This window comes from Thalassophryne amazonica, chromosome 15, assembly GCF_902500255.1.
Source record: "Thalassophryne amazonica chromosome 15, fThaAma1.1, whole genome shotgun sequence".
NCBI classification, from domain to species: Eukaryota; Metazoa; Chordata; class Actinopteri; order Batrachoidiformes; family Batrachoididae; genus Thalassophryne; species Thalassophryne amazonica.
In genome coordinates this window covers 49,471,732-49,499,578 of record NC_047117.1, presented here as the reverse complement: position 1 = coordinate 49,499,578, position 27,847 = coordinate 49,471,732, and the positions used below count along the sequence as shown (strand labels likewise).

General features: G+C 42.2%; 1 protein-coding gene across 3 annotated transcripts in view; it reads left to right on the top strand.

Moving 5' to 3' along the window:
• The window catches only part of pnpla6 (patatin-like phospholipase domain containing 6), a 224,248-nt gene that overhangs the window by 141,421 nt on the left and 54,980 nt on the right, over window positions 1-27,847 (top strand). For 2 of the 3 annotated variants that reach the window (XM_034187301.1, XM_034187298.1), the window contains exons 28-30: window positions 8,947-9,063; window positions 9,153-9,222; window positions 12,493-12,609. In XM_034187301.1, the coding sequence (XP_034043192.1) occupies window positions 8,947-9,063; window positions 9,153-9,222; window positions 12,493-12,609 (304 nt within the window). The remainder of the gene's footprint in view (window positions 1-8,946; window positions 9,064-9,152; window positions 9,223-12,492; window positions 12,610-27,847) is intronic. The other variant, XM_034187299.1, reaches the window with a different exon arrangement.

Genomic DNA, 27,847 nt, shown 5'->3' with positions numbered 1-27,847 from the left:
AAGTCAGAGGATGGATACACAAACATGTCCAAGTGACTGGCTATGTTTTCGATTTCATTTACATCAATAATTAAGAAATACAAACAGTATGGTCGGTGTGTAGTGAGGGCCTTGTATGGCAGCACCCTCACATCGGGATGAATGTGAGGCATTATTTGTAAAGTGCTTTGAGCGTATGATGCAGATGGAAAAGTGCTATATAAATGCAGTCCATTTACCATTTAGTATGGTATGGAGAGGTAGGTTTGTAACCAGAGGATCCTTGGTTTCATCTCTCATCAGACAGGGAAATCCCTGAAATCCCTTAGACAAGGTCCCTAATTTCCAAGTTGCCTCCAGTCGGCAGTTGTACACCATCCATGGCAGCACCCTGAATGTGACGCTTCACTGTAAAGTGCTTTAAGTGTCTACATCAGCTGGAAAAACACTAGAAATGTGGTCCATTTGCGATTTATAGTACTATAGATGGTAAATCGGACTAACAACTAACTAACTAACTAACTATCTGACTAACAACTGACTAACTAACTAGGTACTTCTCAAAAACTGAGTGACTGTACAAGAAGGAGAAGAATGAGGGAAGACACCCACGACAATTCTAAATTAGTTGTAAACCCCCAATTTACACCTGGCAGTAAAATGGGTGATACATCCCAGTTTGTATCAAGATATGATTTTAATCTATTTGCATTTACAACAAACATGAATGTGTCTCTGGTGACCCACATTGAAATTCAGTAAAAATCTGATGTCCAGGTCATAGCTGTACTGTTGTGGTTTTTGCTTTTTATCCCCTGTTGGCTGAAAGGGGATTATGTTGTGGCAGTTTCTGTCCGTCTGTCTGTCCATCTGTCCCAAAAAGGGTTTTAGTGTTCTGAAAAAAAAAAAAAAAAACCTCCTTATGCCTTTAGTAGGAATTTCATGTAACATGGTACAAGTCCTTGTTATTGGTTGGTAATATTCATTCACACATTTGTGGCCCCTCATTAACAAAGTTAAATACTGTCAGTTTCATTCTTGGGTCCCTGCATTCTGAAATCAGCTCCATTTAGAAGGAATTTCGGGAAACTTGATACAATTCCTTGAAATGTTCTCAGAAGCACTTATACCACAGCAGCATTTGCCAGCAGGAGATATTGTGCTCTCAGAGCACTCATGTTAAAGTTGGGGAAGAAGCAGCCGGTTTGTGTAGCCGTATCCAGTAGATGATCAGGATATGTAAATTAAGTTAGGACTGACTGATTGGTGGGGACAGGGTACTTCATAAACTGGTGGATCTGACATTAAGCTATTTGTTATGGTTATTTTTTTTTATTTGCAGAATACTGAGGTTAATGTCATCCAGAAGAGATGTGCACCGGCACTCAGCCACACAGTTAATGCAGATGGTTGTAAAAGAATTAAAAAATGTCACTATAAAAAAAAACCCACAACTGTATGGTCTATAGTGGTGCCCAGTCTGTGGCTTCCTTAAGGATTCAGTTGTAGTCTGTGCTGCCATCTGCTCAGTGCCCAAGATTATATCTGGCCAGATTTCAAGATCAGGCAGTTTCTCAGGAGTTTCTGCACACTTTGGCTGGAACACTTGTAGACATGGATACCACTGGTGATCCAAATGGAATGTGGCATTACTTTAGCAAAAAAGTTGTTGGTGATTGTTTTGGAGTCACCAGTGTCAGTGACAGGATATGTTTCACATTTGAGGACACTCTGAATATCTATGTTGCAGTCTATGTTAAATTTTGTAAAATGTTTCATTTGACTGGTCTGTTTTCTGAATATCTGGGACATCCTGAGACATCGTAGCCAGACTGTACACTGGTATTGTGAGTGCTGTACAGAGTGGGGGCAGAATCTGTGACATTTTGCTTGTGAATACTGGCATTTGTCAGGGTTGTGTTGTGGCTCCTCACCTCCTACACAATTCACTGTTTCCATGGTTTACGTTTTGGGTAGGGTTGTGGAAACGTGTGACTTACGTGCCTTTGTTAGCATCGAAAGGTTCACTGATTTTGGCATTGTGGATAATGCTGATATTTTTGTGGAATCAATGGATGGCATCACTTGAGAAGCTAGAAGTGTCTGGTTTGCAAGACTAAAGGTGCCCTGACACTTGCGTGACTTTGATCCGCTCACTTGCACGCACGTTGTCGTGATGATCCCACCCGCTGTGTTCCCTGGACGCAGCGCTTTGTTCCACCAGCTGCCATGCGCTTTGCGCTGGACGCTGCGTATATAAAATAATTTTTTCGTAGCGGATTAATGATTTTCTCTGCAAGTTGGCTGCTGAAAATGGCTCTAACCCGCTTCCTCAATCACAGAGGACTGCTCCAGCTGGAGCTGTTCGCGCACTACGAGCTGGAGAAAGCCTTTGGAGCTGTATAAAAAGGTAATTATTTGTCATGTGTACAGTGTCATGGCTTGGTAAAACAGTTGTGTGTTCTTTCCTTCTTGTGTGCAGCTGTAAAAGTATGTTTATGATAGATTTAACATCTTGTTATAATCGTTCAGACGATGTGATGCAGTGTGTTGACGCAGTCACTCTGTTCACTTCTTTACTCAACTTGATGAACTGCATGTAGTGTTGGCAAGCAGATCGCATCACATTCAGTCTACACCCGTTAAAGACGAGTTTACTCTCCTGCATGACACAGTGTGTGCAAGTGCATGCATCACTGTTGTGCAAGTGTCAAGGCACTTTAAGATCCAGTCTTTTAGTGACTTACTTGGCTTGGCTATTGAAGGTGTGTCTGTATGCTGTGAAAGTGTCAAACTTGTAGAGACGTGCACTTATCTCGGCAGTAACACTCATGTCTGTGGGTCATTGACCTTTAAATGGACTGCATTTATATAGTGCTTTTCCATCTGCATCAGACGCTTCAAGCGCTTTACACATCAATGCCTCACATTCACCCCGATGTCAGGCTGCTGCCATGCAAGGTGCCCACTGCACACCGGGAGCAACTAGGGGAAGGGCCCCTAGTGATTTTCCGGTCAGGCTGGGATTTGAACTGAGGATCCTCTGGTCTCTAGCCCAATGCTTAACCACTAGACCATCACCTCCCCTGATCTCCACCTTTGAGATTGAAAGACACCTGGCACAAGGTCATGGAGTCCTGAGGTCACTGGAAAGAGGTGTTTGGTGATGCAGGCACTCATGCCTAACTTGGGGCAGGGCTCCAGACTGCCCCCGATTGCATTTTGCAACTGTTTTTTGACACAGCCCAAGTAGTTTTTTTGTGGCAGCATTTGTGTATGAAAAGAAAGACCAGGCGAAAGTGAAACTGTGCAGGTCACCTCAACCTCATCTACAGGCATCACAACTGCTCACACATGAGCAACGTGCAGATTTGCAGATGTGGTCCCCCCATGTTGATAAAGAGGGAAGACAGAGCGTGCGAGTTAGAGTGGTCACCTTTGTGTTATGACATTTATGAGAGGTCTTATCAGTCTGCTGAAATTTCAGCAAGCAGCTGCTGTGTGATAAGGGAGACAAGAGAGCGGGCTTCTGTGGTCTTGTCAGGACACAGAGAGATGTTCTACGCCTCAGTGGAGTGTGTTTTCGGGTTAAATCACCTCCCAGGTTAACAGGTTTGTGTGTGTGTGTGTGTGTGTGGTGTGTGTGTGTGTGTGTGTGGTGTGTGTGTGTGTGTGTGTGTGTGTGTGTGTGTGTGTGTGTGTGTGTGTGTGTGTGTGTGTACATACTTCTGGAACGGAAGAGACGTAGCTCCAAATTAGAGGTACTCCACCTTGCACAATGATGTTGGTGCTTTTAGATCTTAGTGCTGTGTTTGATACTGTGGATCATCGTGTTTTACTTGAAAGGCTGGAAAATTACTTTGGTATTACTGGAAGTGTCCTTGCTTGGTTGACGTCATACTTGTCCAGTCGTTCTCATTGTTTTGTGTATAATAACACTACCTCTGGCCTTGGTGAAATGAAATTTGGGGTTCCACAGGGGTCTGTGTTAGGCCCCTTGCTTTTCTCACTTTATATAGCACCCCTTGGGCATATTCTGTGGCATTATGGGGTTGCCTTTCATTGCTATGCTGATGATACTCAGTTGTACATGCCGATAACTGCTGGTAATCTTACCCATATAAAATCCTTAGAAGATTGCTTTGTATCTGTGAGAAGTTGGTTGTCTAGTAACGCCCTACTCTTAAATTATGATAAGACTGAAATGATGGTTCTTGGTCCAGCCAGTTTGACCAACTGGCGCTTAGTTTGGGTTTGTGTGTTATACGTCATACGGACACAGTGAGGAATCTTGGGGTACTTTTTGATCCTACGTTGTTGTTTGACCTCCATATTAGCGATATTATGAGGTCTGCCTTCTTCCATCAGCGAAACAGTGAGGATTCGTCCCATCCTGTCTATGGCTGATGCTGAGACTTTGATACATGCATTTATCTCTTCCAGATTGGATTATTGTAATGCTTTATTTTCTGGTCTGCAGCAGTCCAGCATTAGGGGTCTTCAATTAGTGCAGAATGCTCCTGCCAGACTTCTGACACAAAGTAGAAGGTTTGACCACATTACACCCAGACTAGATTTTAAAGTCCTGTTGCTGGTGTATAAAATTGTTCATGGACTGGCTCCTTCCTACCTGACGGACTTGGTTAAGCCCTACATACCGGCGCGGCCCTTGTGTTCGCAGAGCGCAGGGCTTCTGTGTGTTCCAAGGGTGAATAAAAGTCTTTGGGGTATAGAGCCTTCTCCTACCGTGGACCTTCTCTCTGGAACGATCTACCTGCAGTTATAAGGTAGTCTGACACAGAGGAGACTTTTAAATCAAGACCGAAGACCCACTTTTTTAGACTGTCTTATCATTAATTTTTTCTGTTTTTATGTTTGCCTTGTAATTTATTTTTATTCTACTGTGTTTTACCTTTTTATTGTGCCCTTTTTGATTTTAATTTTGATTTTAATTTACTTTGTGTTGTTATGAATTGTGTGTTATGTGACGCGCCTTGGGGCGACTCTGTCGTGAGCTTGCGCTATATAAATTAATAAATTGAACTATAATTGACATTGTAAGAGCTCAGGGTAGTTTTCCAAAGAAAAACCCTGATAAATATACATTTATCATTTGTTTTTTGACCTCAGGTTTAATGTTTTACTTATTTACTTTTTCATTTTGAAGTAAAATATAAACATTAATTAACTTAAAAAGCTTAGACGTTGCTCTAAATATTTCTTGCCATAACTTGTCCATTGTTGCTGTTGCTTCACATTGTGCAATAATGATTTGATTTGATTTGATCATTTATTTAGTCCCCATGGGGGCAGTTCAGGTGCAGTCAGCAGTAAAAATTACATTACATTCATAAAACCACATCATACAAATTCATAAAAAACATAAAAACACAGCAGAATAAATATATAAAACAAGAGCCCAGAAATAAGGTGCGAGTTAGTATAGACTTAAGTGCAACAGTGAGTCCTTAGGTGTTATTTAGGAGAGCAATGGCTGTGGGAATAAAACAGTTTTTTAGTCTGTTGGTTCTGCATCTGGGCATTACCAGGTATCAGCCCGAGGGCAGAAACTTAAATTGTGGGTGCAGAGGGTGTGCAGAATCGGCCATAATTTTCCTGGCTTTTGACATAACCCTTGTTTTAAAAAGGTCCATAATGTCCGTGCACTGAGTTCCCACAATTTACCACATTCCTTGACAATATTACAAAGACGATTGTGATTCTTAAGGTTCAGTAGGTTAAGCCAACACAGGAAGGAAAAGGTTAACAGACTCCACAAAGCAACTATAGAACATTTTCATGAAGACACCATCTACATTATAATTCCTAAGTTTTCGCAGAAGGTGCATTCTCTGATGAGCCTTACACTGCATTAACCTGCAATTCAAAGGATAATTTATTGTCAATTTTGGTGCCCAGATACTTATAATTCTCAACAATATCTATGGGCTTCCCATCAATGGACATATGATTCAGAACAGGTGGTGTTTTCCTGAAATCAATGTGCATTTCTTTGGTTTTATCCACATTTATATGTAGAAAAGATGAATGGCACCACTCTAAAAAGTCCAGCAAGACCAAACTATGGTCTGTGGAGTCATCACCGTGCAAAACGGACAGGATGACTGAATCATCTGCATATTTTATGATGTGATGATTATCATGTTGGCTTTGACAGAGATTAGTATAAAAAACAAACAACAAAGGGGATAAAATGCAGCCCTGAGGGACTCCAGTGGATGATACAACAGCATCGGAGAGAGTTTCATTAACTCTGACTCTCTGCAATCTGTTTGTTAAAAAGTCAATAATCCATAAGATTAGGCCAACATCAATATTCATGTCTCTTAATCGCTCTGCCAATACATATGGTTGTATGCAGTTAAGAGGAGAGGAGAGGATGATTTCTTTAAATAATAATTATTTATTATTAATAATAATATACATTCAATATTTATTTGTAGACTAAGTAAAGGAGCATGAAAGTAATACAGTTATGCAAAAGTCACACTCACTGACGTATTTCCTTACCAGAGCCAAATCCAGTAAAGCCACAAGTTACTGAGGTTGAGGAGGAAAAATCAAATGCACCATTTCAATTGAAATTTGACATTTGAACTTAAAATGGCATATTGTAAGCAATAAATACACAAAATGGGAGAAATGTGGAGAATTGCATTGCCCCTTAATGTGTGTGCCTCTAAATTGTCTGCTTGTGCATCTAAAATTTTCAGTAAGGGGCTACACTGCCAAGTAAAAAGTTAGTCTGGAACCGTGCCTTGGTGTCCCACTGGTCCTGTCATAATACGAGTATACGAGGGCTGTCCATAAAGTATAGGTCCTTTTTATTTTTTTCAAAAACTATATGGATTTCATTCATATGTTTTTACGTCAGACATGCTTGAACCCTCGTGCGCATGCGTGAGTTTTTCCACGCCTGTCGGTGACGTCATTCGCTTGTGAGCACTCCTTGTGGGAGGAGTCGTCCAGCCCCTCGTCGGAATTCCTTTGTCTGGCGCTTTGTTTGATCAAAATTTTTTCTAAACCTGTGAGACACATCGAAGTGGACACGGTTCGAAAAATTAAGCTGGTTTTCAGTGAAAATTTTAACGGCTGATGAGAGATTTTGAGGTGATACTGTCGCTTTAAGGACTTCCCACGGTGCGAGACGTCTCAGGCGGCGTCATCAGCCTGTTCAAGCTGAAAACCTCCACATTTCAGGCTCTATTGATCCAGGACATCGTGAGAGAACAGAGAAGTTTCAGAAGAAGTCGGTTTCAGCATTTTATCCGGATATTCCACTGTTAAAGGAGATTTTTTTAATGAAAGACGTGCGGACGGATTGCAGCGTCGGCTCGCAGCCGCTGCGACGCTCCGCCACAGGAAAAACACCTCTGTTGGAAGCCTTAAAGACAAGTTGGAACATGTCCAGCTGTTAAACAATTTCTCATATACTCACTCCACTGAAAGCCATCAAAAGCCGCCTGGATTTTACAAATGGTTATCAACACGGAGGTGTTTTTCCTGTGCCGCCGCTCCGCGCCGCATGCGCACGAGGGTTCAAGCATGTCTGACATAAAAACATATGAATGAAATCCATATAGTTTTTGAAAAAAATAAAAAGGACCTCGTATGGTGCTAACCAGATACTGAAAGTGATGCCTAGATGTCTTTGGTGCTTGGTCTCTTCAGAAGATCCTTGGGTTACACTGAAATGATTTTGTGTCAAACAAACCAGGATTCACTGGTAGCTTAGATGAGGCATGTTCCTTGCATTGTGACAAAACGTCACCTAGGACATTTTGACCATGTGGCACATTTATCTGGATATGATACAGACACATTGATACATAAATTATTTGTAAATAAAACTCAAGTGTTTGCCTTTCAAATACTTCTTTAAGTGCTTTCATACTTGAGATAAATGGCGAAAAAGCTCCTTTCTGAGAGAATATTATTGATGTGGGGAAGTGATGGTCTAGTGGTTAAGCGTTGGGCTTGAGACCAGTGGATCCTTGGTTCAAAACCCAGCCTGACCGGAAAATCACTAAGGGCCCTTGCGCAAGGCCCTTAATCCCCTAGTTGCTCCCAGTGTGTAGTGAGCGCCTTGTATGGCAGCAGCCTGACATCGCGGTGAATGTGAGGCATTATTTTAAAGCACTTTGAACATCTGCTGCAGATGGAAAAGCGCTATATAAATGTAGTCCATTTACTATTATATGTCTCGATTTGAATGGGATTAATATAATCTGAGGTCATTTATACAGATCATTTTACAGAAGGTAAAAGACACTGGAATCTTTACCACACTCAACAAGAATGACTGAAACCATATTTGGATTGAATAAAAATTACTCATACTCATTCCTTTACCCCACTTGCCCATATAAAATTAATCTCACCCAACAGAATTTAAGGGAGCCTGGACATTAACTTTATAAAGATACAACAGAAGTTCTATTTTCTTTTAACATTATATGTGGAACAGCATGGTCACTTGCCATTGGTTCCAGTGTCTTGTGGTAGTTTGACAGGAGATTTGTGATGTTATGTCAGGTTTTCCTGCTGTAGTCATTCATCCACTTTGTCTGTGCAAAAGTGTGCCCTTTGCTTCAGATATGTTCAGGCTTGTGGCTTAAGAAGGATATCAAATGACTGTTTATTTCATGTTATGCTCAAAACACAACCATGACTAATTTAGTGAAAATGCAACCCCTTTGCCCTGCAGTTTGTGCCATTGATAGACAGGGCTCTTTATGTATGTCTTTACCCCCCCCACCACCCCCAACCAATTCACACACATAGGTAGACTGTATATATGTTTTGTTGCTGTTGTTCAATAACATTTGAGACTTTGAAAAACCAAACCATCCTGATTGTACAAAATTGGTTTATTTATGTTTGTTTCTGAACAAATGTGGGCAGTAAACCAAAACAGTTTTATTTCTGTTTGTATCACTTCAACAGGGAATGAACTCAGTATTTAAAACAGTCCTGGATCTGACCTATCCCATCACCTCTATGTTTTCTGGCTCTGCCTTCAACACCAGCATCTATAAAGTGTTCCAGGACAAGCAAGCTGAGGTGAGTTCTTTTTCTTTACCAAACAAAATGTCACATTTTAATGAGTAAAGTAAAATTGATACTGAAAAAGGTTCATGATGTGTGTACAGGACCTGTGGCTGCCATATTTCAACGTCACAACTGACATTACGGCCTCAGCTATGCGTGTTCATCAGGATGGTGAGGGGTTTTTTAAGATTGCAGTTTTGCTGTTGTACTTTTTTAATTTATTTAATGTGATTGCATTTAGTTTTAGGTGAGTTCATATAAATGCAAACACATGCAAATAATGAACATGTACACAATCCATGGCATGAATACATAATTACTAAAGTCAGCTAACAATCTCAGCATTTAACAAATTAATTCGATAAAACTGCTCTGAATGGGGCAGCATGGTGGATTAGTGGTTAGCACTGTTGCCTCACAGCAAGAAGGACATGGGTTTGATTCTCACCTGTGGCCTTTCTGTGTGGAGTTTGCGTGTTCTCCCCGTGTTTGCGTGGGTTCTCTCTGGGTGCTCTGGCTCTCTCCCCACGTCCAAAGACACGCAGGTTAGGTGAATTGGAAACTTTAAATTGTCCATAGGTGTGCATGCGGGTATGAATGTGTTTGACCCTTTGACAGACTGGCGTCATGTCCAGGGTGTACCATTGAAGGTGTGTGTGTGTGTGCTCTGAATGGTGAACAACAAAAACAAATTTAGGAATTTCCCTGTTGTAATTTTTTTATAATTAAACAGTGATTATGCTTACATACCTTTGTCCGAAGAAGAATTCCATCAGGAGGAAGCAACACGGACTAACAGCATGAAAGATTCAACAATTATTTATAACTGTTTCTTATACTTAAGGGGATAATTTTTAAGAACAGACTTTCATACCATACAGATTTTAAAAAAAAAATGTAGCTAGCTTGTTTCCATCTACAGTGAATCTACTGCATGATGTCTGCAAAGTTTGTGGCCAACATACTCCATTCAAATTGAAGCTGGTGAAAATTGCACTGTGGCACAAGTCCAGTGTCTTTCATTGGTTTTGGTGTAAATTTCTAATATAAATACAAATATAAATACAAAATATATTTTATATTTTGAAAAAAAAACAGTTTTTAAATAACAATTAATAAAGAAAGTACAGTAGCTATCAACATGAGTTGACCACCTAGCCATGATTGTCCTGTATGACAATAATTAAGACATGTCTTTACAAACTTACCATCTTGTCCTTGTTTGGAATATGACACCACCAAATGCTTTACAAACTGTGTCTGTAACAGTCATTTTTGACATAATGTCTCTATAATTGTATGTTTTGCACTATCAGGTGTTTTTCAAAAGTAGCTTGAGACTGAAACCCTCCAATCATGCAAATTCTACAAAAAAAATAAAAGTTTTAATGTCATTTTCAACAGAATAAATGTAATAATCCTTGGTAATTAATAGTGTTAGCATCACATGTCAGATGAAGACATGCCTGATTTCATTATATAATTATTTTATGATTGTTGGGTTTGTGATGGTTTGTGGGTTTTTGGCCCATGATCCTGCAATGAAATAGAGAATGCTTATATTTGCATCTTGGCATGTGTGTGTACTAACACTGGAACAAAGCCTTCATCCTGCTGTCTCATCTTTTCCATCATCTGCCTTGACTTTTCATTCTCTCCCTTTCCTGATCTGTCTCTCTTGCTCTTTCCCTCCATTATCAATTTGTTTGCTTTGGTTTTCTTTCTCTATTTAAGTCTACACTCACTGGACACCTCAATAGGTTTACCTTGGTATTTGGACCTCTTTTGTCTTTGGAACAGCCAATAGACTTAATTCTTCGTAGCATAAGGTGCTGGGAACATTTTGCTCCATGTTGGCATGATACTATCATGCAGTCCCCACACCTTTACACCACTAGCAGCCTGATTTGTTGATTGAAGGCAGGATATATCTGTGCTTTCATTTTGTTTATGCAAAATTCTGACCCTACCATTGAGTACCGCAGAAGAAGTTGAGATTCTTCATTCCAGGTTTCAACCCTGTGTTATCCCCCCTCGGGGCACAATTCTTGATCTCTGGATGGGAGGGCACGCACTCTAACCATAAGGCTAAAACCTGTGGGATCTACGTAGCATCCGGGAACCCTTCTCCATTGACTGTAGAGATGGTTGTGTGAGACAGTCCCAGCAGATTAGCAGTTTCTGAAATAATCCAACAGGCCATCTGGTACCAACTGCACCATGTTCAAAATTACATGAATTGTCTTCCATCCCCATTCTCATTTTTGGTTTGAACTTTGGCATATTCTCTTTATCATGTGTAAATACATTGACTTTCTGCCACATAATTGGCTGATTAGACATTTGCGTTTGAACAGGTGTGCCCGATGATGTGACCAGTGAGTGTACATTTCTTTTATCTCTTACAGTACAGTAATCTGACTATCATAAGCTGTGATGTTTTCATAGTGTTCCACATTTTCTATCTCACACTGACATTATGTCCTATGTATTGACCAAGTATTAGTTTGGTGTGTTCCAAGATTCTTCCCAGAAACAAGAGTTTCTGCTCAGTGCTACACAGTAGACAACATAATCCATGTAGCTACTGATCAGTCTTTGTGTCCCTCCCATAACCATGTCATCATGTCGGATCCAGAACACTCCACCCTGCTTTGACCCACTTAATGACACCCTGCGCTGCTTTCCCTGTTCATATACCTCCGTTCTTTATTTCCATCTGTCACTTTGGCTCCAGTCATTGAAAAGGAACCATTTGATGTGCCATTTGATGAGTGCACTTTGTGGCATGTCCAAAGAGGACACGAGAGCAGTTTTGCATTTACTGTATATCATATTCAGACAGATGTCCCCTTACATTGTTCTTTTCATAGAGTTTTAGACTTATTTAGAGGACTGTGCTGTAGTTGAAGAGTCTCTCTCTCTCTCTCTCTCATTCTCTCTTCTGTCTGCTGGTGGTTTAGACTTTGCTTGTTATCTGCTTATCTAACAATGCTAACGGTTTTCCTAATGAACACATCAAAGAAAGCTTGTGTCACTCATTATATTTATAAAACTCATTTGCATTTAGAGTGTTCTGAGTATTTTATTAGCACAGTTGTTATTACACTTAGGTCATGACTAAATGTCATTATATTGTGCTGATATCTGGTTGTATACCATTGTTCTGGTATAGAAAATATTAGTTTTATTTTGTTTATTAATAATTAAATATAATTGGACTACTGATGTGAGGCCAATTACAGACATAATTTTTAGGCAGAAGTATTTTTTTTTATTACATTCCTCCCTTTCTCTCTGTCTTTTTTTCAGCTCTGCCTTCTGTATGTAGATGCTGGCATATTTTCTTTCTGTGCTTCTTTCTCTGTTCCTCTCTGTGTTTCTATCAGTTCTAGCCCATATTTGATGTGTTCGTCCTTCTTCATCTCCATTTCCTGATAGGTTGCATCTGGCGCTATGTTAGAGCCAGCGCCTCCTACACTCCTTATTTACCTCCCCTCTGCGACCCCAGGGATGGTCACTTACTTGTGGATGGTTGCTATGTTAACAATGTCCCAGGTCAGAATTTAAGCACCGACTTACCCAACCCTCCTCACCTCTCCCTGCCGGGTTTTAACCACTTGACTACCCTCCTATTTGTTGTTCTCTTCCTTCCACATTGTCAACTCACCGTTAACCAACCCGACTTAAAGTGGACATTGGGGACCCATGGTTTGGAAGGAGAGACCAAAAGTACTTGTCTTAGAATTAATCTAATCAGTGCATCATCTTTCACTGAATAATGAGCATTAGTGTATTTGCTCTATCTTGTATGGTTTTGCTGTTCACATGCACAACAACCTCTTTTCCCTTCATTTGGTACCATACCTGAACTTGCTTATTGACCTTCACCTTGTTTCTATATGTTTTTTTTGTTTTTTTGTTTTTTTTTGTTTCCTGAAATTATGTTTCTGTTTTTTTTGTACATAGTTCCAAGGATAGTGCAGGACAGTCTTGATTATTCTTGTGGTGACCTGCATTATATTTGCTTAATGCTATTTGTCTCACCCTTTTCATCTACGAGGTTCAGATACTGGTTATAAACTGTGGTAGTATTCTGTACTGGTTAATTTGCTTATCCTTACAAGGTTTTAGCAAAACACTATTTCAAAACTGCAAGAACCTCATCTTTGGCAGTATAAATTGGATGGCAGATATTAACACTAGAGCGATGGCCCAACGGTAGGGATATGCCATACTGCCACATCATTGCTGTACCAGTAGAATTCGTCCACACTGAAAGAGTTTGTCATTTCACAACATTAGCAATAGAGTTGGTGATGCAGAACAAAAATAAGCAGGGCAGAAGTTGAAATTCAAACCTTAGGTATGGAAGAAGAGGTAAAGAGGAATTATACAACATTTAATAACTTGTTTTGGGGAGAATGGGGGCTATCACCCTCCCCACCACCAAGTGTCTCATAGCCAGAAAACCAGACCTTGCAACTTTAGGGACACTAACCTGATGTCCTTGAATGAGAGTCTCAGATCTCACAAGAAAACACAAACTGCTTTACGGCACTACAACAGCACATACATGCTGCCCTATCGAGGAACAGCAGCTAGCAGCTATAAAAGAAGCCAATGAAGACTTTATATCTTACATGTTCATTGTCATGGCAGAGCGAGGGAAAACACAAAAAAAAAAACAGTGTGCCGGAGGAAGCAAGGAAGAGAAAACAGCGTGTGACAGAGCAGGGGGTCATACATGTATCAGCCTCGGTCGGACTTTCTTGGAATAGCGAAAGCTGAAATATAAAGAAACATGTAAAACATCTTTCCTAGTGTTAGACCAGGTGTTCTTGCTGTTGCACATTTAAGTATATTGCCATAAACTCTGTGCTCTCTGTGTATTTCTGTGTATTGTCGCTTTCCTGGCATGTCTCCATGATTGCGTTCGCCTGCTCTGTTGAAAGCAAATTGCACATGGACAGCAGGGGAACAGGGGAGAAAGGAGGGCTGGCAGTGAGTTTTTACCAGTTTTGTGACATATGTATTCCCGAGCTGTAGGGGGAGCTCCATAGAGAATGCAACCAAAAAACCTGGCCAAACACCAGACCTGACCAGAGTTGCATATTTATTTAGCTTTGGCTGCATTGCTTTCTATCATACACTTGTCTAAGCAACCAGGACAGTTAAAATACTGAGAAAAATATAGATACAATATTTTGGACAGTGGGAACCCATGGTTCACCCTCCAGATGACACAGGAGGACCCTCCTGTGTAAATTCTTCTTTGGTTTCCCTCACCTGCACTTTCCTTGAACAAACATGTTTTTTGAACAGCTTTTTTGGCTGGAAAAAAAAAGCTGTGTCTGGCAACACTGTCCCTGCCTTAAGGGCCTTCAGACCATACATTTGTGTGCTCAGTGTGAAAGGCAGTTCACAAGCTGTAGGCTCACTGACAATGCAGCCAAATGAAAAATGATCTGCAGATATTTGACATAAATATGATGACCTTAAATATTAACACCTTCTATTGGACTTTCTCTGACAGGGAATGATGACACAGACATGAGTGAATGGATTAGAGAAGATCCTAAAAATTCAAACATGTGCACCTAATTCTTGTTTTTTGTTTTAAAGGACATGTCGCACAAAAATCATAACAATTTAGATTTAGGCTGTTAGTGACCATCCAATGATCCACTGGGATTACTTTGTGCACTTTCGTGACCGGTTTCAAAGTACACGGCATTCGCAAAAAACAGCTACGTAGACATCCAAAAACAAAGTACTTGTGAGTACTCGGTGTTTCCCGACAAGGCGTCACTACGACAAGCATCCCAGTGTGCGCTTAAATGGAATGCAGCTGATAACATTGAGAACTGAGGCACAGATTAATTCCAAAGTTTACGTAAGTGTGATGTCGTGTTAGATGACTCCGTTTTTAAGTGACAACTGTTCATTTTGATGCAGTCACGGTAAAAGCTGCAGCTCCAAGAAGGTTGATGTGTACCTGCACGGCCATGAAATGCAGGCTGTCAGTAACCATCTCTGTTCCAGGATCAGTTTTGTGGCACAATTAATTATGAGTGTTTTATCAATAAAATCTAAAAAAAATACATGTGCTGCCGGGGGAAAATGAGCATCTCATCAGCCTGCACAGTGCGCGCGGTGCGCACACCACACACACACACACACACACACACACACACACAGCAGCAGCAGCGGCAGCACACATACACACATTCCAGCTCCAAATTTACACTCTCTAGTAAGTCCCTTCGGCTGCTCCCTTGTTTGCACTCGGGGTCGCCACTATCCAAGGTGGATCTTGCTGTTGAATTGGCACAAGTTTACGCCGGATGCCCTTCCTGTTATATGGCTGGGGGGGGCCTGGCTGCCGGTTTGTTTCTGTTTTTGGTTTTCCTCCCAGGTGGCGTGCGTTTTGGGACTGAGTGGCTGTGTTGCTGAGCTGTCAGGACCTCACCCTGATCACCTGCGACGCGTCAGGACTCACAGCTGTGGTGCATCTGGATGGATTGGAACATGTTGGCATTTAAGACTGGAGTGCACAGTGTGTATTTGCCAGAGACTCGACCTTGTGACCAGACGGGTGAGATCGTCGTCTCGGGAGCCATCTCATCAACAGCGATGCTAAGAACGTCCAGGTTTGATGCACAGTCTGTGAAAGAGGAGGGGGTGAGTCTCACGCTCGTCAGCACACTTCCTGAGGTACGTTAGATTTTGTGACTAACAGTTATACAGTCAGTAAATGTGGTGTCCCTCACACCTTATTGTATTGAGCTGTATGTTAGTCATGTATCAGCTTCACTGCAGTGGAAGTTTTGTGAACTGATTGTTCATGCCTGCAGGTTGGGAAGCTGATCAGTAATCAAGCCAGGAAGTGTTTTGCTGTTTTGTACACCTTTAAGTGTTCTGTGTGTAGAGTGTGGACTCACATAATGGTTCCTTCTTTCACAGACTCGGTTGTTGCGGCCACCTGGGGGGTGTCGGCGGGGTCCTTGGGTCCGAAACAACTTCTGGCTCCGGACCGTTAGCGCTGCTGGGAGCGCACCACGCCAGGCCGCACCTTTGTTATTATATTATCACTGTTATGTATTAAATTCAGTTAGCCTTTGTACCGTGCTCTGCTTATTTCATACTGGGTCCTTCAAACGCTGGTCGGTTCTCCGAGCTGCGTCCGACACATAACACTTCCTGACGCAATTCCACATTACATGGAGAAATGTGGCAGGGGTGGCATTTGAACCCGGAGCCTTCTGAACCGAAACCAAGCGCATTAACCACTTGGCCACCACCCCTGCTCAAATTTACACTCTCTCAAAGTAAAAAATAAATAAATAAATAAATACTCAACTTTTGGTTTTGCTCCCATTTTGTATGAGATGAACTCAAAGATCTAAAACTTTTTCCACATACACAATATCACCATTTCCCTCAAATATTGTTCACAAACCAGTCTAAATCTGTGATAGTGAGCACTTCTCCTTTGCTGAGATAATCCATCCCACCTCACAGGTGTGCCATATCAAGATGCTGATTAGACACCATGATTAGTGCACAGGTGTGCCTAGATGCCACAAGTACAAGGCCACTCTGAAAGCTGCAGTTTTATCACACAGCACAATGCCACAGATGTTGCAAGATTTGAGGAGAGCGTGCAATTGGCATGCTGACAGCAGGAATGTCAACCAGAGCTGCTTGCTCGTGTACTTGATGTTCATGTCTCTACCATAAGCCGTCTCCAAAGGCATTTCAGAGAATTTGGCAGTACATCCAACCCAGCCTCACAACCGCAGACCACGTGTAACACCACCCAACCCAGGACCTCCACATCCAGCATGTTCACCTCCAAGATCGTCTGAGACCAGCCACTCGGACAGCGCTGAAACAATCGGTTTGCATAACCAAAGAATTCTGCACAAACTGTCAGAAACCGTCTCAGGAAGCTCATCTGCATGCTCGTCGTCCTCATCGGGGTCTCGACCTGACTCCAGTTCGTCGTCGTAACCGACTTGAGTGGGCAAATGCTCACATTCGCTGGCTTTTGGCACGTTGGAGAGGTGTTCTCTTCACGGATGATGCAAAGGAGATGTATTGCACTGCATGAGGCAAATGGTGGTCACACCAGATACTGACTGGTATCCCCCATGAAACAAAACTGCACCTTTCAGAGTGGGAGCAAAACCAAAAGTGTTGCATTTATATTTTTGTTGAGTATATATATATAAATCTAGCCACAAAACACAAAAGGGGTAAAAAACCTGAACATGCCACACTCACCGTTGTGTTATGGATTAATTTCCAAATGTAAACTTCATGTGATCAAAGAAGCACGCACGTAAGATCACCAGCTGCAGTTCTGCCTCTCTCTCAATTGTGACACGTAAATAACGTCAGTGAACTCCTGGAACTAATGTATTCTGACTTTTTCCAATGTAACAAATCTGTTATGTGTCGGACGCAGCCGGAGAACCGACCAGCGTTTGAAGGACCCAGTATGAAATAAGCAGAACACGGTACAAAGGATAACTAAATTTAATGACATAACAGTGATGTGAAAAAATACAAGCAAATAAGTGCGCGGTCTGGCGTGGTGGATTTGCGGTGCGCTCCCAGCTGCACAAACGGTCCGGAGCCAGAACCATGGGTGCCAAAACGGTCATCGCCATTGATGTGGGCAGCCAGGATGAGACGGACCTCTGTAACTATGGTGACTGCCTGTCTGGCTGGTGGTTGTTGTGGAAACGGATCAACCATGGGCAGAAAAAGTAATGGTACTGCTAATTACCCATGAAGCAGCAGGAAGAATGCCATATGATAATGTACTTAAAAGGAAGAGCATTAAAGTGGAGCATCATACTGATTTTTCAAGCTGTAGAGGTCTACAAACATAGGATCTTTCATGTTTTAAAATGTGCAACTGTACTCTGTAATAAATACATTGATATCATATCACACAGAAATCATAATAACTGAGATTTAGGTTGTTAGTGACCATCCGATCATACACCTTGATTACATTCTGCACTTCCATGACCGGTCTCAAAGTATACAGCATTCACAACAAATGGCTACAGAGACTGACGAAAACAAAGCATCATCAATACTTGTTTATCTGAGTGTTTCCGACAGCGTTTATGTACACTCAACAGAAATATAAACACAACACTTTTGGTTTTGCTCCCATTTTGTATGAGATGAACTCAAAGATCTAAAACTTTTTCCACATACACAATATCCCATTTCCCTCAAATATTGTTCACAAACCAGTCTAAATCTGTGATAGTGAACACTTCTCCTTTGTTGAGATAATCCATCCCACCTCACAGGTGTGCCATATCAAGATGCTGATTAGACACCGTGATTAGTGCACAGGTGTGCCTTAGACTGTCCACAATAAAAGGCCACTCTGAAAGGTGCAGTTTTGTTTTATTGGGGGGGGATACCAGTCAGTATCTGGTGTGACCACCATTTGCCTCATGCAATGCAACACATCTCCTTCGCATAGAGTTGATCAGGTTGTCAATTGTGGCCTGTGGAATGTTGGTCCCCTCTTCAATGGCTGTGCAAAGAACTGGTACACGCTGTCGTATACGCCGGTCCAGAGCATCCCAAACATGCTCAATGGGTGACATGTCCGGTGAGTATGCCGGCCATGCAAGAACTGGGACATTTTCAGCTTCCAAGAATTGTGTACAGATCCTTGCAACATGGGGCCGTGCATTATCCTGCTGCAACATGAGGTGATGTTCTTGGATGTATGGCACAACAATGGGCCTCAGGATCTCATCACGGTATCTCTGTGCATTCAAAATGCCATCAATAAAATGCACCTGTGTTCTTCGTCCATAACAGACGCCTGCCCATACCATAACCCCACCGCCACCATGGGCCACTCGATCTACAACATTGACATCAGAAAACCGCTCATCTACACGACGCCACACACGCTGTCTGCCATCTGCCCTGAACAGTGTGAACCGGGATTCATCCGTGAAGAGAACACCTCTCCAACGTGTCAAACACCAGCGATTGTGAGCATTTGTCCACTCAAGTCGGTTACAACGACGAACTGGAGTCAGGTCGAGACCCCGATAAGGACGACATGCAGATGAGCTTCCCTGAGACGGTTTCTGACAGTTTGTGCAGAAATTCTTTGGTTATGCAAACCGATTGCTTCAGCAGCTGTCCGTGTGGCTGGTCTCAGACGATCTTGGAGGTGAACATGCTGGATGCGGAGGTCCTGGGCTGGTGTGGTTACACGTGGTCTGCGGTTGTGAGGCTCGTTGGATGTACTGCCAAATTCTCTGAAACGCCTTTGGAGACGGCTTATGGTAGAGCAATGAACATTCAATACACGAGCAACAGCTCTGGTTGACATTCCTGCTGTCAGCATGCCAATTGCACGCTCCCTCAAATCTTGCGACATCTGTGGCATTGTGCTGTGTGATAAAACTGCACCTTTCAGAGTGGCCTTTTATTGTGGGCAGTCTAAGGCACACCTGTGCACTAATCATGGTGTCTAATCAGCATCTTGATATGGCACACCTGTGAGGTGGGATGGATTATCTCAGCAAAGGAGAAGTGCTCACTATCACAGATTTAGACTGGTTTGTGAACAATATTTGAGGGAAATGGTGATATTGTGTATGTGGAAAAAGTTTTAGATCTTTGAGTTCATCTCATACAAAATGGGAGCAAAACCAAAAGTGTTGCATTTATATTTTTGTTGAGTGTATATATATATAGATATATATATATATAATATATATATATATATATATATAAATCTAGCCACAAAACAAAAGGAGAAAAACCTGAACATGCCACACTCACCGTTGTGTTATGGATTAATTTCCAAATGTAAACTTCATGTGATCAAAGAAGCACGCACGTAAGATCACCAGCTGCAGTTCTGCCTCTCTCTCAATTGTGGCACGTAAAATAACGTCAGTGAACCCCTGGAACTAATGTATTCTAACTTTTTCCAATGTAACAAATCTGTTATGTGTCGGACGCAGCCCGGAGAACCGACCAGCGTTTGAAGGACCCAGTATGAAATAAGCAGAGCACGGTACAAAGGATAACTAAATTTAATGACATAACAGTGATGTGAAAAATACAAGCAAATAAGTGCCGGTCTGGCGTGGTGGATTTGCGGTGCGCTCCCAGCTGCACAAACGGTCCGGAGCCAGAACCAATTCGGACCCAAGGACCCCGCCGACACCCCCCAGGTGGCCGCGACAAACCGAGTCTGTGAAAGAAGAAACCATCATGTGAGTCCACACTCCACACACAGAGAGACCGCTCAAAGGTGTACAAACAGCAAACACTTCCTGGCTTAATTACTAATCAGCTTCCCACCCTGCAGGCATGGAACACCCTGTTCACAAACTCCACTGCAGTGGAAGCTGATTAAACGACTAACATACAGCTCAATATAATAAGGTGTGAGGGACACCACATTTACTGACTGTGCAAATGTTAGTCACAAAACCTAATGTACCTCAGGAAGTGTGCTGACGAGCGTGAGACCTCACCCCCTCCTCTTTCACAGACCATGACATCAAACCTGGACGTTCTCTGCATCCACTGATGAGATGGCTCTCGAGACGACGATCTCACCCGTCTGGTCACAAGGTCGAGTCTCTGGCAAATACACACTGTGTACTCCAGACTTAAATGCCACCATGCTCCAATCCGTGTAGATGCACTACAGCTGTGAGTCCTGACGAGCCTCAGGTGATCAGGGTGAGGTCCTGATAACTCAGCCACACAGCCACTCAGTCCTAAACGCGTACCACCTGAAAGGAAAACCAAAAGACAGAAACAGAAGACAAACAAAAGCCAGCCAGGCACGCCAGCCACAACAAAATCCATCTCTTTGTCCAGGCAGTCTGTTAATCTGTTACAGTGTCAGTTGTCCCCACGTCCATGTACACAGCTTCAGTAACCAGCATCCACACAAACAGTGCGCCACCACACTTTAAGCCCCGGTCACACAGCACTAATGAAGGACACCAAAGCCAAAACAAAACAAGAAATCTGGACTTACGTTGTCTTTCAGGGACATCGTTTAACCGTCGTCCAGCTTTGTTTCTGTTGCTGGGACTTTGTCAGAATTTTCAAACCGTTGAAAAATGTGAACGTATCCTGATGACAACCTCAATTCGTCCATATTCCATTTTGCTTTCTGTCTGGATGGTTCCTCATCGTTTGCATAGTTCCTGTAATGTCAGCATTCCGTTTGATTGTTGATCAAATTTGTCCAACCTCCCAAGTCCGACGTCTGCATGAACATCGACAATATCTGAATTAGATCAATAACTAAAGATCCGATGAGCTGAATGTGACTCGTCCATGTGTGGGACGAAAAGCCATGTTTTCATACAGAAACAATAGCGGCAAGAATGTTTGATCAACTACTTTAACTATTTCCGCACATTTGCATGCCATCTGTTACTCCAACTTGCATGGGCGAGCAAATATTCAAACCTCTTGTCAAGACAGCAAAGCTGCAGGTGGCTGTGGAGAGCACAGACTGCAGAAATAATCACAGCGTCAAGGTCACTGTTCACTTCGCTTTGCTTTTGTTAGTTTCGGTTTCATTTGTTTTCAGTGATGGGACTCATTCATCACTTTTTCTCAACAATTTGTGACTTTGTGACTTTTTCCCTTCGTTCGGCAAACGGCGTGTGCTGTGTGACTGGGCCATTAGGCTCCAAAATCTGACACTCTGAAAAGGTTTACAGTTTCTGGGTGAAGCGGGTCTTCTCCTCTCTGTAAATCTGAGCCATCACTTTTGAACAGCAGCTCAGAAGCTTCGTTTTTGGACGGAGCAGGTTTTTTTCCCTCTGTCTGTCAGTCATTGGGATTTTTCTGTTTTGCTAATAAGGTCGTCACACCTGAAAAATACAGAGGATTGCCAAGTGAATGAATGTTTTCCAGAAAAGCACCTGCTAACGCTCAGAGTGAGAGGAATAAAAGTACATCAGAGATCACTAATTATTAGCACGTGTGCAGAGACACTTACAATCATGACTACTTTTATGTTGTCTTACTAACTGGGACGTTAAAAAACGTGAGACATGTCCTTTTTTTAAAGTCAGATGTATGCTGTACAATCATTCCACCCTGGCAAAAGAACAATTCAACCCAAAATTACCATAACATTCATCCCCATGATGACTGTATATAAAGTTCCTACCACACTGTGCACTCTATTTGTACACACAGGGATGCACATTAGTGTGCATCACCAGTCATCAAGCAACAATGAAACTGCCGTCGAAAATAAAAATGCAAAATCAGAGTAAAAAACCTGTGAAATAATACAAAAGTCTAATGACACTGTTCCATATTTACCTCTCCCTAAGAGGTATATTTCAGTCTCTGTTAGCAGATTACACAAAACCTATCGAAGAGATTTACTTGAAAATGCACCAAGGAAGAAACCAGTAACCCTTAGAGCTCATCCAGTTAAATTTTCTTTAGCACTGCAAAATAGGGCAATTTTCAGCATTTTCTTGAATTTCTCCAGCAGTAATTTAGAAATCATAATGTTAAAGAAAGTCTACCTCCTTAATCTGTTCTAAAAGTTAATGATTTCTTCCTTGGTCCATGCTCCACCCATTAACTAATCTTCAAGAAAATCGGTTGAGTACTATTTGTGTAATTTTCCTAATATTATTTCTAGTAGTTACAAAGGAGAGAGGTGTGTGTGCTCTGAGTACTTTCTTGTTTTTTACTTTGGTTTTCTTCCTGTCCAAGTTCTCAAGTGGGGTGCATCATGATGGGACTGGCATGGGATGGTCCTAAGATGTCCGAGAGCTCAGGTGGTCAGATGAGAAGAACTGTTGGTGGGACAACCTGGGTCAAATGTTTCACTTTAGGTTACTGTCGTGGATCACTCTGGTAACTGTTTGCACAGTTTGACACATTGTGTGCAAGTCGTTTTCTCACCAGGAAGCCTCTCACTTGAAATCTGCCATCGAAATACCAACACGCCAAGGTCAGGTGCACATGACTCAAAAGGAATAACAAATGAGAATCTGTTTGCTTTGATTCATGTTATGACCAACACATCCCCATGATTCATTGACTAAATACCATATCCATTGTGCCCTTCACCATACTTTTTGCTCAGATTACGTACTACAGTGTACACAGCAAAGTGGTGTTGGACATGCCTCACATGCGCTCGTGCATCACTTTAAGCCTTATACCAGAGATCATCACAAGAGGATCCTAAATCTTTACCTGAATGAGATGAAATAGTGAGATTGGAGAGCAGCAAAAAGCTGACCGTGTAACCTGCCACTTCTGCCTTAATATAACCATTACATCTGTACATTGTGGATCGTTGTCAGTTAACTACGGTTCTCTGCTCTTGTTTTTCATGACGACCCTCCTGTGTAGATTCTTCTTTCATTTCATTCACCTGCATTTCCCTTGAACAGATATGTTTAGTCTCGCCTTGTCTTCTCCCTGCCTCTCCTTACTTCTGTGTGCAAGCCAGACAGTAGGAGCCATTCCACACACACACATTATATATATATATATAGAGAGAGAGGAGAGAGAGAGAGAGAAATTTTTCTCTTGTTTGACTATCTGGAGATATGTGTTCTGGATCCTACTGTTGTCCACTGTAGCCTGCAATTTGAATAAAACCATCTTAAGGTATCACTGTAAAGAAATAGAAAGACTAAGAGGAAGACACCCACGACAATTCTAAATTAGTTGTAAACCCCCAATTTACACCTGGCAGTAAAATGGGTGATACATCCCAGTTTGTATCAAGATATGATTTTAATCTATTTGCATTTACAACAACATGAATGTGTCTCTGGTGACCCACATTGAAATTCAGTAAAAATCTGATGTCCAGGTCATAGCTGTACTGTTGTGGTTTTGCTTTTTATCCCCTGTTGGCTGAAAGGGGATTATGTTGTGGCAGTTTCTGTCCGTCTGTCTGTCCATCTGTCCCAAAAAGGGTTTTAGTGTTCTGAAAAAAAAAAAAAAACCTCCTTATGCCTTTAGTAGGAATTTCATGTAACATGGTACAAGTCCTTGTTATTGGTTGGTAATATTCATTCACACATTTGTGGCCCCTCATTAACAAAGTTAAATACTGTCAGTTTCATTCTTGGGTCCCTGCATTCTGAAATCAGCTCCATTTTAGAAGGAATTTCGGGAAACTTGATACAATTCCTTGAAATGTTCTCAGAAGCACTTATACCACAGCAGCATTTGCCAGCAGGAGATATTGTGCTCTCAGAGCACTCATGTTAAAGTTGGGGAAGAAGCAGCCGGTTTGTGTAGCCGTATCCAGTAGATGATCAGGATATGTAAATTAAGTTAGGACTGACTGATTGGTGGGGACAGGGTACTTCATAAACTGGTGGATCTGACATTAAGCTATTTGTTTATGGTTATTTTTTTTTATTTGCAGAATACTGAGGTTAATGTCATCCAGAAGAGATGTGCACCGGCACTCAGCCACACAGTTAATGCAGATGGTTGTAAAAGAATTAAAAAATGTCACTATAAAAAAAAACCCACAACTGTATGGTCTATAGTGGTGCCCAGTCTGTGGCTTCCTTAAGGATTCAGTTGTAGTCTGTGCTGCCATCTGCTCAGTGCCCAAGATTATATCTGGCCAGATTTCAAGATCAGGCAGTTTCTCAGGAGTTTCTGCACACTTTGGCTGGAACACTTGTAGACATGGATACCACTGGTGATCCAAATGGAATGTGGCATTACTTTAGCAAAAAGTTGTTGGTGATTGTTTTGGAGTCACCAGTGTCAGTGACAGGATATGTTTCACATTTGAGGACACTCTGAATATCTATGTTGCAGTCTATGTTAAATTTTGTAAAATGTTTCATTTGACTGGTCTGTTTTCTGAATATCTGGGACATCCTGAGACATCGTAGCCAGACTGTACACTGGTATTGTGAGTGCTGTACAGAGTGGGGGCAGAATCTGTGACATTTTGCTTGTGAATACTGGCATTTGTCAGGGTTGTGTTGTGGCTCCTCACCTCCTACACAATTCACTGTTTCCATGGTTTACGTTTTGGGTAGGGTTGTGGAAACGTGTGACTTACGTGCCTTTGTTAGCATCGAAAGGTTCACTGATTTTGGCATTGTGGATAATGCTGATATTTTTGTGGAATCAATGGATGGCATCACTTGAGAAGCTAGAAGTGTCTGGTTTGCAAGACTAAAGGTGCCCTGACACTTGCGTGACTTTGATCCGCTCACTTGCACGCACGTTGTCGTGATGATCCCACCCTGTGTTCCCTGGACGCAGCGCTTTGTTCCACCAGCTGCCATGCGCTTTGCGCTGGACGCTGCGTATATAAAATAATTTTTTCGTAGCGGATTAATGATTTTCTCTGCAAGTTGGCTGCTGAAAATGGCTCTAACCCGCTTCCTCAATCACAGAGGACTGCTCCAGCTGGAGCTGTTCGCGCACTACGAGCTGGAGAAAGCCTTTGGAGCTGTATAAAAAGGTAATTATTTGTCATGTGTACAGTGTCATGGCTTGGTAAAACAGTTGTGTGTTCTTTCCTTCTTGTGTGCAGCTGTAAAAGTATGTTTATGATAGATTTAACATCTTGTTATAATCGTTCAGACGATGTGATGCAGTGTGTTGACGCAGTCACTCTGTTCACTTCTTTACTCAACTTGATGAACTGCATGTAGTGTTGGCAAGCAGATCGCATCACATTCAGTCTACACCCGTTAAAGACGAGTTTACTCTCCTGCATGACACAGTGTGATGCATGCATCTGTTGTGCAAGTGTCAAGGCACTTTAAGATCCAGTCTTTTAGTGACTTACTTGGCTTGGCTATTGAAGGTGTGTCTGTATGCTGTGAAAGTGTCAAACTTGTAGAGACGTGCACTTATCTCGGCAGTAACACTCATGTCTGTGGGTCATTGACCTTTAAATGGACTGCATTTATAGTGCTTTTCCATCTGCATCAGACGCTTCAAGCGCTTTACACATCAATGCCTCACATTCACCCCGATGTCAGGCTGCTGCCATGCAAGGTGCCCACTGCACACCGGGAGCAACTAGGGGAAGGGCCCCTAGTGATTTTCCGGTCAGGCTGGGATTTGAACTGAGGATCCTCTGGTCTCTAGCCCAATGCTTAACCACTAGACCATCACCTCCCCTGATCTCCACCTTTGAGATTGAAAGACACCTGGCACAAGGTCATGGAGTCCTGAGGTCACTGGAAAGAGGTGTTTGGTGATGCAGGCACTCATGCCTAACTTGGGGCAGGGCTCCAGACTGCCCCCGATTGCATTTTGCAACTGTTTTTTGACACAGCCCAAGTAGTTTTTTTGTGGCAGCATTTGTGTATGAAAAGAAAGACCAGGCGAAAGTGAAACTGTGCAGGTCACCTCAACCTCATCTACAGGCATCACAACTGCTCACACATGAGCAACGTGCAGATTTGCAGATGTGGTCCCCCCATGTTGATAAAGAGGGAAGACAGAGCGTGCGAGTTAGAGTGGTCACCTTTGTGTTATGACATTTATGAGAGGTCTTATCAGTCTGCTGAAATTTCAGCAAGCAGCTGCTGTGTGATAAGGGAGACAAGAGAGCGGGCTTCTGTGGTCTTGTCAGGACACAGAGAGATGTTCTACGCCTCAGTGGAGTGTGTTTTCGGGTTAAATCACCTCCCAGGTTAACAGGTTTGTGTGTGTGTGTGTGTGTGTGTGTGTGTGTGTGTGTGTGTGTGTGTGTGTGTGTGTGTGTGTGTGTGTGTGTGTGTGTGTGTGTGTGTGTGTGTGTATACATACTTCTGGAACGGAAGAGACGTAGCTCCAAATTAGAGGTACTCCACCTTGCACAATGATGTTGGTGCTTTTAGATCTTAGTGCTGTGTTTGATACTGTGGATCATCGTGTTTTACTTGAAAGGCTGGAAAATTACTTTGGTATTACTGGAAGTGTCCTTGCTTGGTTGACGTCATACTTGTCCAGTCGTTCTCATTGTTTTGTGTATAATAACACTACCTCTGGCCTTGGTGAAATGAAATTTGGGGTTCCACAGGGGTCTGTGTTAGGCCCCTTGCTTTTCTCACTTTTATAGCACCCCTTGGGCATATTCTGTGGCATTATGGGGTTGCCTTTCATTGCTATGCTGATGATACTCAGTTGTACATGCCGATAACTGCTGGTAATCTTACCCATATAAAATCCTTAGAAGATTGCTTTGTATCTGTGAGAAGTTGGTTGTCTAGTAACGCCCTACTCTTAAATTATGATAAGACTGAAATGATGGTTCTTGGTCCAGCCAGTTTGACCAACTGGCGCTTAGTTTGGGTTTGTGTGTTATACGTCATAGGACACAGTGAGGAATCTTGGGGTACTTTTTGATCCTACGTTGTTGTTTGACCTCCATATTAGCGATATTATGAGGTCTGCCTTCTTCCATCAGCGAAACAGTGAGGATTCGTCCCATCCTGTCTATGGCTGATGCTGAGACTTTGATACATGCATTTATCTCTTCCAGATTGGATTATTGTAATGCTTTATTTTCTGGTCTGCAGCAGTCCAGCATTAGGGGTCTTCAATTAGTGCAGAATGCTCCTGCCAGACTTCTGACACAAAGTAGAAGGTTTGACCACATTACACCCAGACTAGATTTTAAAGTCCTGTTGCTGGTGTATAAAATTGTTCATGGACTGGCTCCTTCCTACCTGACGGACTTGGTTAAGCCCTACATACCGGCGCGGCCCTTGTGTTCGCAGAGCGCAGGGCTTCTGTG